Source organism: Amblyomma americanum, chromosome 5 (assembly GCF_052857255.1).
Source record: "Amblyomma americanum isolate KBUSLIRL-KWMA chromosome 5, ASM5285725v1, whole genome shotgun sequence".
NCBI lineage: Eukaryota > Metazoa > Arthropoda > Arachnida > Ixodida > Ixodidae > Amblyomma > Amblyomma americanum.
In genome coordinates this window covers 89737118-89751656 of record NC_135501.1, presented here as the reverse complement: position 1 = coordinate 89751656, position 14539 = coordinate 89737118, and the positions used below count along the sequence as shown (strand labels likewise).

At 48.7% G+C, this 14539-nt stretch overlaps 1 protein-coding gene across 6 annotated transcripts in view; it reads left to right on the top strand.

The window, feature by feature from the left end:
• The window catches only part of LOC144134869 (uncharacterized), a 60422-nt gene that overhangs the window by 14997 nt on the left and 30886 nt on the right, over positions 1 to 14539 (top strand). For 4 of the 6 annotated variants that reach the window (XM_077667681.1, XM_077667679.1, XM_077667680.1 and 1 more), the window contains exons 3-4: positions 4656 to 4753; positions 12975 to 13058. In XM_077667681.1, coding sequence (XP_077523807.1) covers positions 4656 to 4753; positions 12975 to 13058 — 182 coding nt within the window. The remainder of the gene's footprint in view (positions 1 to 4655; positions 4754 to 12974; positions 13059 to 14539) is intronic. The other 2 variants (XM_077667684.1, XM_077667682.1) reach the window with 1 other exon arrangement.

Here is a 14539-nt window from a genome sequence, read left to right as displayed (position 1 = left end):
ATCGTTTCTGAAAATCATCTAAGCTCATCGCTCCATCGTGTAGCGATAGCTACACAACGCCAGCCACTTCACCAGATCAGCGTGGCTGCGCGTTGAGTCGTGGCATCATCGCTCCGCCACCTGTGCGCATGCGCGGGGTGACGTCGCAGTCCGCAGCTGCTCCGCGCACCGAGCCGCTGCTCCGCCTGCGGAGCAGACGCAACCCACCTCGTCAGTAGTGCACAGGCGCGGAGTGACGTCAGATCACGCAGCTGGTGTGCGCGCTGCGCGCCTGCATTAGTTAGCATTTCGAGCTTTCAGCGTGGCGGTGCCGTAGCCACCGTGGCAGCTGCCGGTGGCGCGGCGCGCCGGCGAAGCCGAGATTGTGAACAAGGCTCCCGTGTGGGAGCCGAAACGTCCAGGGACGAAGATGAATAAGGAACGTCCAGCAAAACGAAGCGACGAAAGGCGGACTTTGCATTTCGACTGATCGAATTCCACTCGGCCAGCTGTAGCTATCACGTCACTGCAGGTTTATCCAGGGCTAAACCACAGCCATTTTTTTCCATCCCAATTTTCATTATACCTCTCACTTATAGATCGTGCATCAACGTCTTGTGCAGCTCTCTGTACTAGATATTAGAAAGACAGCCGATTTATTGTTGACTTGTCTAAAACAGGTCACGGTTGAATATTTGCAAGATAGGCACGGGCGCCAGCTGCGCGTACACAGACACGACTCAGTGAACCTCATCAGTTCTTCAGTTCATAATTGAGGCTGACAGCGATTATTGTAACGACATCTCATCAGACATCGCTGAAGGTTTTACTACTCTTCATGCGGCCACTGAGCATGCAAATCTGGAAAGAATTGTTTTTTTTTGGAAAGGAAATGGCGCAATCTCTTTGACTTCTAGATGGACACCTCAAACTTGCTGTGAGAGAACAGAAAAAGGTGAGAGTAAGAGAAGAAAAAGAAAGCGAAAAAGATGTGGCATAGTGGATGGCTGCGGAACGATTTCCTTCACCTGGGGAGGTTATAACACGAGGACGTTCTCACCAGTGGTGTGATTTTCTTGGGTTGAATTCAAAAGTATACATTGAAGGCTTACAGAGCTTTTTTCTCCATGCTATTCTATGGACATCTAGCCACGGAAATCGAAGTGGTACATTAACAAAGGAGGCAATATTGTCTGCCAATTCTTTCGAGGAAAGAGCGGCATCGCAGGCAGTCACTGTTCTGATGAGGCAGCTCTAACTGCCCACCACGAAGGAGATTGTGTGCATTTCAATTACAACACTGACGTAGCAGAAAGGCTTAGAACAATTGCTCTGGAGACCACATTGCTTCGTGGGATTCCGGCCAGTTTTCGAACCTATGTCTACATTCACTCCACTCTCAACTGCAGTTCCCACTTACAAATCGTGTACCACGATGTGATGCCCAATTGCGATGCCACTTGTGGATTCGGTTCGAATCCACAAACCACTAATTGTGATGGGGATTGCTGGTCGCTGGCCAAAGTCAAAAGATGAAAAGACGTTTCGGGAGCACTACGGCTCCCTTGTTCACCATTCTTGTAATAGTGAACAAGGGAGCCGTATTGCTCCCGAAACGTTTTTTCATCTTTTCACTTTTGCCATTGTGATAGCGAACAAGGAAGCCGTAGTGCTCCCGAAACGTCTTTTCATCTTTTGACTTTGTCCAGTGACCAGCAATCCTCATCACCATGATAACTGACCAGACGGTATGCCGTCAAACCCTCGACTGCATCAATCTGCGCTATCAGTTTGGACAACCGCGCATCCGAAATTCGACGTTTTGTAAGCATCTCCGCCAGCCTCGCTGCATTCCGCACGCATTTGCACTTCAACCTCAATTTCAAGTTTTCTCAAGTTATCCCTAAATCATTGCATCTGAAGAAACCTGTTAAAGCCCACTTCGGTATCCAGGTCGTCGCGAAGGCCGAACGTCAACTGCTTCAAGCAGGAATAGAAGGGTGCAAGCTAACAAAAAAACGCCTGGAAACGGACTTGTTCTTCGCAAAACGTCAGCTGGAGTTCATTGCCCCGGACATTCTTATCAGCGTTCATTTAGTTGCCAACCAGGAAATACGCAGAAGAGAGGAAAAGCACAAACCACGAATTATTTGTTATCTATAAGGCTGCCAACCCTGCACGCGCTATATCCAGGTCGATAATATCGTACTTAACACTCCTGGTGCCTTGCCCTGCGTACAGCCCTAAAAAGAAGAATTTCTGCTGCGCGCTGCATCCTCTAAAGCGCGCCCTGACGAAAGTGACCATTATAAGACACAAAACTCGGCGATTGTATGCCGTGAAGGCCTGCAATACACTCTTCCGTTTCATGACAGCGTAGGTCCTGCTTGATAGCTTATGACATTGCAGCACGCAAATTGCATCATTTTCTTTGTTGCGCCATTTTCTCTTTTACTTCTATATCTCTTCATCGCTTCCCTCACTGCATGTTAGCAGACCAATTTTTTGTCCTTCTTGACCTTCCTGCCTATCTTCGCTTTCTCCGCCTTCCTTCATGCCAAAGGCGCCGTACTGCGCCTAGAAAGCTCTATGTAGTGCTTCCTCGCGACTAATCGTGCTAGAAGCGCCTTCTGGTCCTCTACCTGTAGAGGAATATTATATGTATAGCTTATAGAAAACATACTGCTAAGACGGAAATACAAATAGGTGGGAAGACGGCGATAAAGACATACTACTTATTCTTTGCGAAACATATGTGAAACTTTAGCTTGGAAATGTAAAGACTGGGTTTGTTGTCTTATAATTCATGCCATTGACCATGACATGCAAGCATCCTTGGCTTTGCGATGTTTATTCTATTGGACGCGGATCGATGCCCTTTGTGGGCAGTCCTGGAAAAAAGATCCCTATTTATCTCGGGCTGCTTTTGAATACGGAACGATACAAGACATCTGCTATGTGAACCCATTTTTTGCTTTAGAATTTTTATGTGAAAAATTGCTGCCTATGTTTGTTTGTCCAGAGCTGGTTCAAGTAAAAGAATCCGGAATAGGAACCCAGAACACAATCTACGAGGGCTCATATAAAGCGTTAGTGGCACACTTGTATATCCCAGACCCTGCCGCTACTGAGAATGGCTCGGTCTTTTCACTTTTTTGTTATTCGATGTCGGCATTCTTCCCAAGTCGCACAGTATTTCACGGTATTACTGCAGCTTAAGCACCTACCGCTGACTGCCAGCCTTCTAACTCGGCATCCTGTTCAGCTTCTATCGCCAATATCGATGATTTCGCGCCGCCTGGTAAAGTCGCTTCTGCTTTCCAACATAAGCAGCGATCGCAGCGTCGCTCGCTGTTTCGAACTTTCACGAGCCATTGCAATCGACCGTTCTCCATTGACCTTAGTTATGTGTATGGGTGCCTTGGCCACCTTCTCGCAGTCAAGTGCAGTGTACACAGATCTGCCAACGGTGACACAGTCCAGACATTCAATCCGTATACTCGACTAGCTCATCGGCACAGCCATGGCAGCACCATACCTGGCACGAAGCCCCTCGAAGCGCTGACTAGAAAAAAAAAGATGAGAAGAGCGGCGATTTACATCAAGTACCCGACAGGTCGCTTGTCAGGACACGCCTCGGTCGCCGCTGGAGCGACGGCCAGGTTGTGGAATATATCGAAGAAAGAAACTGCTCTGTTAGCGCTGGCACTCGTTCGAATCCAGCTTATTTTTCACATATTCTTCTCATCGCCATCATTCTTCCAAAAATTTGGCAGTTTTAGAATACTTGCGGCTGTTCTTACCGCCCGTTTTCGGATGAAGTTGGTTTTAATTTTGTGACTGAGAACTGGAACATTTCCTTTAAACTTATATCAACAAGCGCAGGTTTTAGCTGAGCGCTTTAGAGCGCATCTCTTAGACGACCATTTCGGCTTTGCGCGGCGTGCCTCGCCCTCGGCGTAAGCAAGTGTGGAGCGCAGCGGAGGAGGAAAGACTGCGAAAGCGAAGAGAGCGGGAGTAGGAAAGCGGAGATGGAGGTAGAAGCGCCAGCATGGAGAGTAGTGAAGTTCGCTCTGTCGTCTGCTCGGCTATGATGTCGCTTATAAGGTATGCAGTGCTTCCGAGAGATCGCGCCATAGAAGCGTGCATGGTAAGCACGCTTTCCGTTCACCTGTCGCCAGGCTCATATGCGGCTGAACGCTGTGCGTGTTATCCACGTCGGAACCCACAGCCGCCTCTATGCAGCAATGCGTGCTATGTATGCGGCCACCTTGGTTCGTGTAGCGCAGCGCCGACACTCAAATATTGCTATGCCGAGAAGCGTAATCTTCTGCCAATATTTTGTCATTTCCAGTGCCCCAGAGATGACCGACAGCTGCTTTAGACGTCAAAACGCCGCACGAGCTCTTACCACAATGTATTAAAGCTGAGAAGCAGCAGTAGTAGCCTGGCTCACGGTAAAATGTGTCAGTGATTGTAAAACTATTTTAGGAAAGGCTATAACAAGCACGGTGTTTTGAATGAATGGTTCCATGCACTATATATAAAAGACATTTGCCGCTGTTTGTGATGCATTTTACTGTATGGCGGAAATACAAGAACGCGCTCCTGAAAGAGCACTTTTATCAAAAACTGCCATTTTTTGTTTGTTTCTCTCTGCTTCCTGGTTTTGACAGGGGCCAAATGCACTATCACGGCAAGTTCTATAAAACGCTTCCGGTCAACATTGAAGAACGAAACAAAACCAATGCCCTCAACGTGAGCATGACATCAGGTTAGATTTTATTGGAACTTTCTTGTGTTATGCTGTGGCAGACAAGAATTTTGTGTGCCGGAGATTTGTGTCATTAGTTTCACCACCGGGCAAGTTTGTTAAGCCCTTTGCGCCCTGGAAGCCCTACTGGTAAATGTTGCTCATTTAAGTTCCGGGGATTTCCTAGGCATTTAGTACTCGGGCCTTGCGATAATGAGAGTTGTGCCGTGCTGCCAAAAATATTCAATTCGCAAATAAGTGAAGAACAATGGGTTTTGTGGTAAATCAGTAAAAAACTGCCACTCTTTCCTGGAAGCAGGAAAGGAAAACACGGAATTTCAGCTCCATCACATCTAAGAGTGTTCTAAGCCTTTATGCGGCGAGTAGGCACCTCAAAAGAAAATCTTTACTTTAAACGAGTTTTTCATATTAGGGAATAACGACGGCTATAGTTCACAATATCTTAACTCTTTTTACAGCGCTTGCAGGTCACAGTGCTTTTCAGATCAATAACTTTATATGAAGCCTATAGCTCGTCTTCAAGATTAGCTTATGCCAACGCATTCTTGCAAGCGTTTTTTCTTTGAAGTGCCTACTTAAAAGCATTCCTTTTGCGTTACAAGCCATATTTTCATTTACTCGCTGCGAGATAACAGTGTGACAATCGAAGTGACAGTGCTAGAATGACATTTTGCAGCCACAATAAATTGTGACAGTCAAGGATTCCGCTGAACAGATGACGATCTCTTAGGGAATTTCTGAAACTTAACGAATTGAGCGCATTATTAAAGCGATAACGTTAAGGAGCTCCTCTCGCGGAAAATTAGCCGTCATCGGCGTCACTGACCGGGAGCGAAAAATCCAAGAAACATCCTCAGTGAAGAAACCTAGAAGCTATGTGGGCCACTTTGGTCACCTGACCTTTTGGCATAATTAAAATCTTCCCGACAAATGTAGAGAAAACTGCCCTCCGTGGCAGATGGCAGTTAATTATTGGTCACTAGATGTTCCGGGGAAGAGCAACCTGGATGGTACAAGTGCCATCACTTGTAGCGCCAGCTATCGCAGGCACTAGCGCACCGCTTAACCGCTGTAGCACGGCACCAGGCGTGGTATGAGGACTCCCAGGGATCTATCAATCTTAAGTAGAGAATGCGCCATTCTGCACACGTGGTATCGCGTCATACTCCTGGGGTAAGGCGTGAGTGTCCTCTCCAATTTTGTTGTTCTGTATTTTACCGTCAAATCTTCCCAAAAAAGAAAAAAACGCCCAAAAGTTTATGGTAACCATGCCTGAAGCCGAGAACAGCTCCTGGGTTTGCTCACGGCGGCCTTTTCTTCGCATAAAAGGTGTCTATGTTCTATGTGCCAAAATGGTCGTCGTATGAGAATCCAGTAGCCTTCTTTACGCGCGTAATAATACCTGCGCCACAATATCTCTTAACTACAACGCAAGGTGTAATGCAAATTGTTAGTTAATATCTTTATTTCCCGAGTTGATGGCGCGCGTTAGGATTTAACTACAGGGAGAAGAACTATTAAAAAAGTTCATAAACCGGCTGACTTTCATGTGATCATAACCAACCCAATGATAACAGTCAAATCAGGACTAATTTGTTTTAAACAAGTGCCATTTTAATATAATCGAACATGGGATATTTTTATTCGTCACATGAAATCATAAGAGGAATTCAGGCAGCTGAGTAGCTAAGAAAATATCATAAATTTTGAAAGCACTGAACCCAAGTGGTGATTTTTCAAGGACTGGAAACTGTATTAACTAGAAATTAACGTAATCTGATACTGGCGGTACCTTGTGGCAAGAAGAATTTTGGATTTTAATTTGTTATAAAACACCATTGCTCAAAGCTACCATGGATGATAGTACGCATGTTATACGCGATACAGTTTCAGTGAAGTCGGTGGATAGCAAAATAGTAAAAACCCTACTGCCAATAAACATCTTCCTGTGGCGCGTTAGACATTTCTTTAAATTAGGGTTGTAGCGCGTATCGTCTATTTAGAATTATTTGGTGGCAGTGCAAGCGGAGTATGCGTTGCAGTGGTAACTTTGCCTTTATCATATGAAATATGAATCCCCCGCGTTGAAAGATTCGACCAGATAAGTGGTTGTTATCTTACCGTGCGGATGATGTAACAAAGACTGGCTGGGAGCATTAATCTTCCCTGTGATAAAGGAAATTTTTCATTTCACCTTTCCAATCCGCCTGGATTTTCATTTTTATTCTGGCTATAGAAATACAGTAAGAATAAGATCATTCTCTACCACCAGTTTAAAGCTATTATGACAAATATAAAAAACTAATCTCATGAAAGCAATGCTTTGAAGGGGGCTAGCTGGTCGTTCATTCACACACTTGGGTGCGCTATATTAGGAAAAGGCAACAAAAAGCATGACCGCGCAAATTTCTCCATACCGGGGAGTGGGGGAGGTCGCAAAGTTCATGATAGCACGCTTTCATTTTTACTGGGTAAGCATGAACAATATTGTTACGAGCAGTTTGAAGGAGAATATTCGGAGAAGATAATTAAAACTACGATGGTTCCCAAGTGGTCCGAACGGGCGAGCGAGAGAGAACCATCTTCTTTCCCTACAAATGCAGGCGCTTCTACTTCATCTACAGCGGCACGTATTACTGCCCCCTCTTCTGCAGCACCGCCACGATGAGGCTAGGAGGAAAGTATCAGCGAAAACACAGCTGCAGTGAACCGCTGTTCAGTCATGGAGTCTGTCGTGGTGAGCCTTCATGCGAACAATGTACACCACTTCAGTACGGTGCGACCGGCGCGATGAGCAAGCGGTTTGGGCGGGAGCAACTGCACAACTCACATCACTGATGAAGCGTACTGCTTCGTAAGGGCCGAAGTATCTGCGGAGCAAATTTTGAGAAAGACCGCGGCGACGAACAGGTGTCAAAACACACACCAAGTCGCCAGGCGCGTAACTGAGGCAGCGGCGTCCGAGGTTGTACCTAGCGGGGTCAACCTCTTGTTGACCGTTAATTCGCAGGCGTGCCAATTACCGCGCTTCCTCAGCACGCTGAACGAAGGTGTCTGCGGCAAGGTCAACGTTAGAGTCGCAGTAGGCTTCAACGGGCAACATAGCATCCAACGGAGTGGTCACTTTCCGACCGAAGACAAGCCGAAAGGGGGCAGTCGGGTTGTCTCCTGCAGGGCAAACGTTACGCAAACGTTACGTACGCAAACGTTACGTACAGCAGATTGGTGTCACAAGTTCGATGCTCGACGTCAGCATACATAGAAAGCATGTCGGCAAGTGTGCTGTTGAGTCGCTCTAGCAACCTGTTTGTCTGTTGGTGACAGGCAGTAGATCGTCGATGGCTGGTGTGCCTCAGAGTCATCACGGACTGGGCTAAGCGGGCAGTGAAAGCAGTTCCTCGGTCAGTAACAACAACGGTGTGGGCTCCATGACACAGAACAATGTTGTGGACGAAGAACTGCGCCACTTCAGCAGCAGTGCATTTGACAAGAGACCTGGTCTCAGCGTAATGTGTCAGGTAGTCGATGGCAACGACGATCCAACGCTTTTCAGACAAGACTTCGGAAAAAGGCTAAGGAGGTTTATGCCCACTTGGTGAAAAGAGGTCTTCGGTGGATGGACAGGGTAAATAAATCTGGCTGGTTTCAACGGATGAGACTTCCGACGTTGGCAGTCACGGCATGTTTTTACGTAGGCCCGCACCGACGAGAGTAGCCTGGGCCAATAATACTTTTGTTTAATCCGCGCGAGTGTACGACTTACTCTGAAATGGCCGGTGGAGGGTGCATCTTGACAGGCAGGCAAAATCTCTTGCCGCAACTGCGATGGTACGACAAGCAGGAGCGCTTCTTTTTTTCTAGCAAGATTGCGCTTGCAATGAAGACTAGATTGTAAAGTGAAGGTGTGGAGCCCACGGCGAAAAATAGGCGGGATGCGAGCGTCGACGCCTTCGAGGTAATAAGTGAGCGACGCGAACTCCGAGTCCGCCCGCTGAAGCTGCGCCATTTGGGTCGTTGTAACAGCGCCCAGGAATAGAAAATCATCGGCGGTGTTCTACAGGACCGATTTTGATAGGCGCACGTGACAAACAGTCCGCAACCTGATGCTTACGGCCCGACTTGTAGACGACTGTTAAGCCGTATTCTTGCAAGCGTAAGCTCCATCTAGCCAAGCGCCCTGAGGGGTCCTTGAGGCTCGCCAGCCAGCATAGGTAGGGGTGGTCGCCTATCACACGAAGTGGTCGCCCGTAGAGGTACGATCGGAACTTGCTGATGGCCTACATCACTGCAGGGCACTCTTTCTAAGTCGTAGAATAATTGGTCTCGGAGCCCGTAACTGTTCGGCTGGCATAACTGATGACCCGTTCTGCACCGTCTTGCCACTGGATCGGTACCCCACCAAGGCCAAGATTGCTGGAATCAGTGTGGATGTCCGTGGCAGCGTGTTCATCGAAATGGGCGAGTATCGGAGTATGTTGTAGACGGTTGCGAAACTCGACAAATGCAGCCTCTTGGTCGCTTCCCCACACGAGGGCGTGTCGTCTCGAGTCATTCGGTTCAACAGTTTGGCGCTTCGCGAGAAATTTTGAACAAAGAGCCGATAATACGAGCACAGGCCCAAAAACCGGCGAACGGCCTTCTTGTCAGTTGGGCGTGGAAAACCTGAGACGGCAGCGGTCTTGTCAGAGTCCGGGCGAACACCTTGTGTGCTGACAACGTGACCAAGAAAGCGAAGTTCCTCAAAGCCAAAATTTCATTTCTCGGCTTTGATGGTGAGTTGTGGGGATTTGAGTGCTTGTAGCACAATGCGCAACCGCACCAAATGTTGGTCAAGCGTGGTCGAAAATATAACATCGTCTAGGTACACCAGGCAGGACTGTAACTTCAAGCCAGAGAGAACGGTGTCCATCATGCGTTGGAACGTTGCCGGTGCTGAGCACAGACCAAACGGGAGCACCTTAAACTCATAGAGGCCGTCGGGCGTCACGAAAGAAGTCTTCTCCCGGTCTCTCACGTCCACTTCGATTTGCCAGTACCCGCTTTTAAGATCTAATGACGAGGTGTATAGGGCATCCCGCAATCAGTCGAGCGCGTCATCTATCCTGGGCAGAGAGTAAACGTCCTTTTTGGTCACGTGATTAAGTTTTCTATAGTCAACACAGAAACACAGTGTTGTTTTTTTTAAAGAATCACAGGCGATGCCCATGAGCTGGTGGGCTGCTTAATGACATCGTCGGCAAGCATTTCGGCAACCTTGTTCTGAATGGTTTCTCGCTCCATCAGAAAACACGGTAGGGGTGCTGGTAGACGGGTCGCGTAGTCTCATCAGTGATGATACAGTGCTTGGCGAGTGGAGTGCGGCCGACCTTCGAGAACGTAGCCAAACAGACCGCAAAGTCTGCCAAGAGGTCCGGCGGAAGATCCTTCTGAACCGATGGCAGGGCCGGATTTATTTTGTCTGTATGAAGAACGTGGTGTGGGCCAGCATTGTCTGGAGAGGGTCTTCCCACGGTGCACAAACCTGGTACCTCAGGAACGTCCTGGAGGAATGCAATAGCCGTGCCTTTGACGAGGTGCTGATATTCGTTGGAAAAGTTGGTCAGGAGGACGTGGGTACGGCTGTCACGTAGTCGGACGAGACCTCGGTCAACGACAACTCACCGCTCAAGTAGCAGAAGAGTATGGCCGTCCGCCGGGCCTTCGTAGTCGTGAAATAGGTCGTTCCGCACGAGGATAACGACACGGCGCCGCGGCGGAACCATGACATCATTCTCGACAATGCGCAGAGTGTTGCTGCAAGGATCTCGGAAGCCAAAGCGGGCCACGGCCTGTTTGACCGAGCACGTGACACGTGCGTCCTTAAAGTCAATCACAGCGTCGTTCGCCTGCAGGAAGTCGATCCCCAGAATCAAGTCTCTGAAACACTCGGAGAGCACAAGTTCACCAACGTACGTGAAACCACGAATTCCAACTTCAGCCGTGCACTTGAAAACAGAGAAAATTAGGTGGCCACCAACGAGGCGCATGTGGGGAGTCCCCGTCCAGGGTTTCAGAACCTTTTTAAGGTCACCAGCAAAGGCATGGATCATAACAGAATAATCAGCACCGGTATCGAGCAGCGCGGTAATCTTAGTGCCATCAATTGTCACCCGCAAATCGGACGCAGCGTAACTGGTACTGTCGCTGCCGCGCTCTGCCCAGGTATCATCGGCTCGATGGTTCCGCAATGCAGGATCTTTACACCTCTCGATGTCAGCGGCCTTGCCTGCAGAGGTCGCTGGTGTTAATTTTCCCGACGTGGACTGGGCGGGCGACGGCCCACAGAGCTACTCTGGTGGCCGGGGCTGGAAGCACGATAGCGGACATGCGAAGGCGAACGGGACTCACGCCTTCCAGAGTAAACACGGTTCTGGCGCGCACAGAGTTTCTCCGCAATCCCTAGCGGTCGTTCACCGTTTTGAGGTCAAGGTGCGTCGGGACGGAAACCGCAAGACCCACCTGGCGGTACGGACAGGCTCGGTATAGATGACCGGGCTCCTCACACTGGTAGCACAGAGGCCTACGTTCCGGGGTACGCCACAAATCCGTCTTCCGAGGACGTGGCTCAGCTGTAGCAGGTGCAGTTGCATAATAAGGGGCGGTGCTACTGACAGGAGACGTCAAGGTGATACAGTAGCCAGGTGCGGTTGCGTGACTTGTGCCGATACTGGTCATGGCAGGCGTCGGAGTAGCGGGACCGTAGCCAGCTGTGCGACGTACAACGGATGCGTATGTGGGTCTCGGAACGAACTGGGGCGGCGCTTCGGGAAGAGGAGGCGCCTGCGCAACCTGCCCCTCTTCGTCCCTGATGACTTCTGTCAGCGCTGCCAGCGGCGCAGGCGCAACCTGGGGCATACGGAATCGTTGGAGTTCCTCCCGGAGAACTGACCGAATCAGTTCACGCAAGGTGTCTGCACTGCCACGTCCGGACAGACTATTCCAGAGCAAAACATACATTGTGGAGCCTGCGCTCGTCGCTCCAGCCGTTGTAGCGGGCGACCCGCTCGAAGGCGACCCGTACGAGGCCTGCGAAGAGCTCCTGCTTAACCCCTCACATCAGATGGCGAAGTTTCTTCTCCTCAGTCATGTTGGGATCGGCGCGCTTGAATAGACGGGCCATGTCCTCGATGTACATGCGCACACTTTCATTCGTGCGCTGGTTTCGGGAGTGCAGAGCAGCTTCAGCCTTCTCACGGCAGTCGGCGTTGGGGAATGTAGCCATAAGATTCTGGCAAAACGTCTCCCAGGTGGGAAGGGTAGTCTCTTGGTTTTCAAACCACGTCCGGGCAGATTCTTCCAGAGCAAAATAAACGTTGTGGAGCTTGCGCTCGTGGCTCCAGCAGTTGTAGCGGGCGACCCGCTCGAAGGTCTCCAGCCAATCCTCAGCGTCTTCGAACACGTCACCGTGAAAAGATGGCGGTGTTCGCGGTGGGTGGCAAAGGATTGGCGCCAGGGGCTGGGTGTCAGCGGCCATAGCAGTTGGACTCAACGGGCTAGGCTGGGTCGGCGCCGGGGACCTGGTGTCACTGGCCACGTCAGTCGCACTCGGTGGCCGAGGCAGCGTAGTTCTTGTGCGCGGGGGAAGGGACCCAATTTCAGGCGACTCTCCGCGGATACAGTGGCTGGGTCGCTGGTGGACGGGTGTGAGGTCCGTAGTGATGCTGTGCGGAGTGCGGTATTCGGGAATCGCACCCAGGACCTCCACCAAATATTACGAGCAATTCAAAGGAGAACCTCCAGAGAAGACACGTAAAACTGCGGCGCTTTCTAAGTGCTCCGAGCGTGCGAGCGAGAGAGAACCATCTTATTTCTCTTCGATTGCAGGCGCTTCTACTTCATCTACAGTGGCACGTATCAATATGTTATCCACTTCGCGCCCCCTTCCAGATGTCTGTTAGGAAGCTATTTCTTCTTTTCACTGAGCAATGCGCAAGCCTTTGATACAAAAAATATAGCGCATAACAGTCGCAGTCACTCGAGGCACAGATTGCCTGTCGCGGTGTATTCCTAGAGTCGTCTCTTCAGAAGATAACGCACAACTATGACATCAATCTCACTGCAATTTGCTATTTTAAAATCAACATTTTCTCTAAATCTTTTTAAATTTTTGCTATTCTGCCAATTTTTTTCCAACTTGTAAATTTTATAAGATGTTCTAATAACGCTTGACCATCACAAACAGAACATTGGCATCCCATGAATTATCGAGTCGTTTATTCGGATTACACATGGTGCCTAATCCTTCGTGTGCTCGACTTTTATTCTGGTGAGTATTATTGTAACATGACAAAACATTTCCTTGTAAATACCTGCCTTTGTTGCAATGTTCCCACAGTTATAAATTTGCATAGGACTTATATATATCTCTTCTTTATTATCCTTGCTTGCCGCAGTTTAATTAGCGAATGCTGCACGAATTAAAAAGTAGCAGCCGTGTGTCATAAGAAGAAAAAAGGCATTTGTTTATCGATCTTTAGCGACGTGTAAACTAAATTTCTAAATGATGTTTCTTGGGAAGCGAACAATCAACTCGCGTTTTTACTCCCCGACAGAACAGCTGTGTTTCACTAATCCCATCTTTTAATTCTGGTTGTATTGTCATGTAGCGGTAACGGCAGTCAAAACAGTGAGGAAGACAGTGAAAGAAACCCTTCATAGGAAATTATGGCGCTTATCTCCGTCCACAAAAACTGAAATAACTCAGCGGCGGCGACAGCATCAAGCGTGCCGGGTGGTCGTCGAACAGAATATCCGCCGCACTCGGCCATGCTGAATTTAAAGCTGATAACGAACTTTCGGGGCATGGCGGGAAATTTACTACAGCTGTCTGGCGCTCCTAGAACCGGCACCGTCTGGATGCGATCGATCGAGATAAATCTGTTCGTGTCTTGGATCTGAAAAGAAGCAATAAAGCCGCGTGTCAGCATGTTGAAGGATGAAGAAACCAACAATATAGTAAGGTTCGCGTCATTGCTCTCCTCTCAATGAAGCATCGACTCGATGCTTTAAAAAAATATTCGAGATCACTGCGGTAACCCGCATTAGAGTAATGCGAAACCATTGTCGCCTCCTTTGAACTCGTCGCCTCTATTTGCTCTTCTTTGCTTCCATTGCCCCTATTTGCCAGAGAATCGGTGCACGTCGTCTATTCCCACCACGCTTCGTTCAAAACTTTCAAATTTGGCGCCGCACGTTGCTGCACCCACACTTCTCTTCATGTTGTACAACACTTCCGTGGTATCAAATTTTGCGCCACTTTTGCTCTGCCACGTCTACTTTTTGCACATTTCTGGCTTTAATAAATTAACTATTCATCCTATCATCCCCAAGTTTTGGCGCCGCAACCTCACGTCATCCTCCGTCGATTATAACCACTTTTTAGACGTTCTCTTTTTCTAGTTCCCCAAAATGGCTTAGGACACGTTTTGATGACACGAAACTGCCAACATAGTCTAGTAAAGCCTTCGTTTTAAAGAACATTCGCTTTAAAAAAATATCGCTTTATAAAATTTTCGCTTTAAAAACCCTTCACTTCAATTAGGTGCACTAGAAACGATTGAAACGGACCGTGCACACTAAACACCAGAGTGAAAACACAGCTTACTTTAGGACGCCTGATAGGGCTTTGGACGAACGACATGGACAACTTGTGGCCGCACGCGGCCTCCTGTGATGCGGTGACTTCCTCAGGGACGACTTCGTAGTCCAGTTCTCCTAGCCGACAATGAACCTTGTACGGGCCGATAT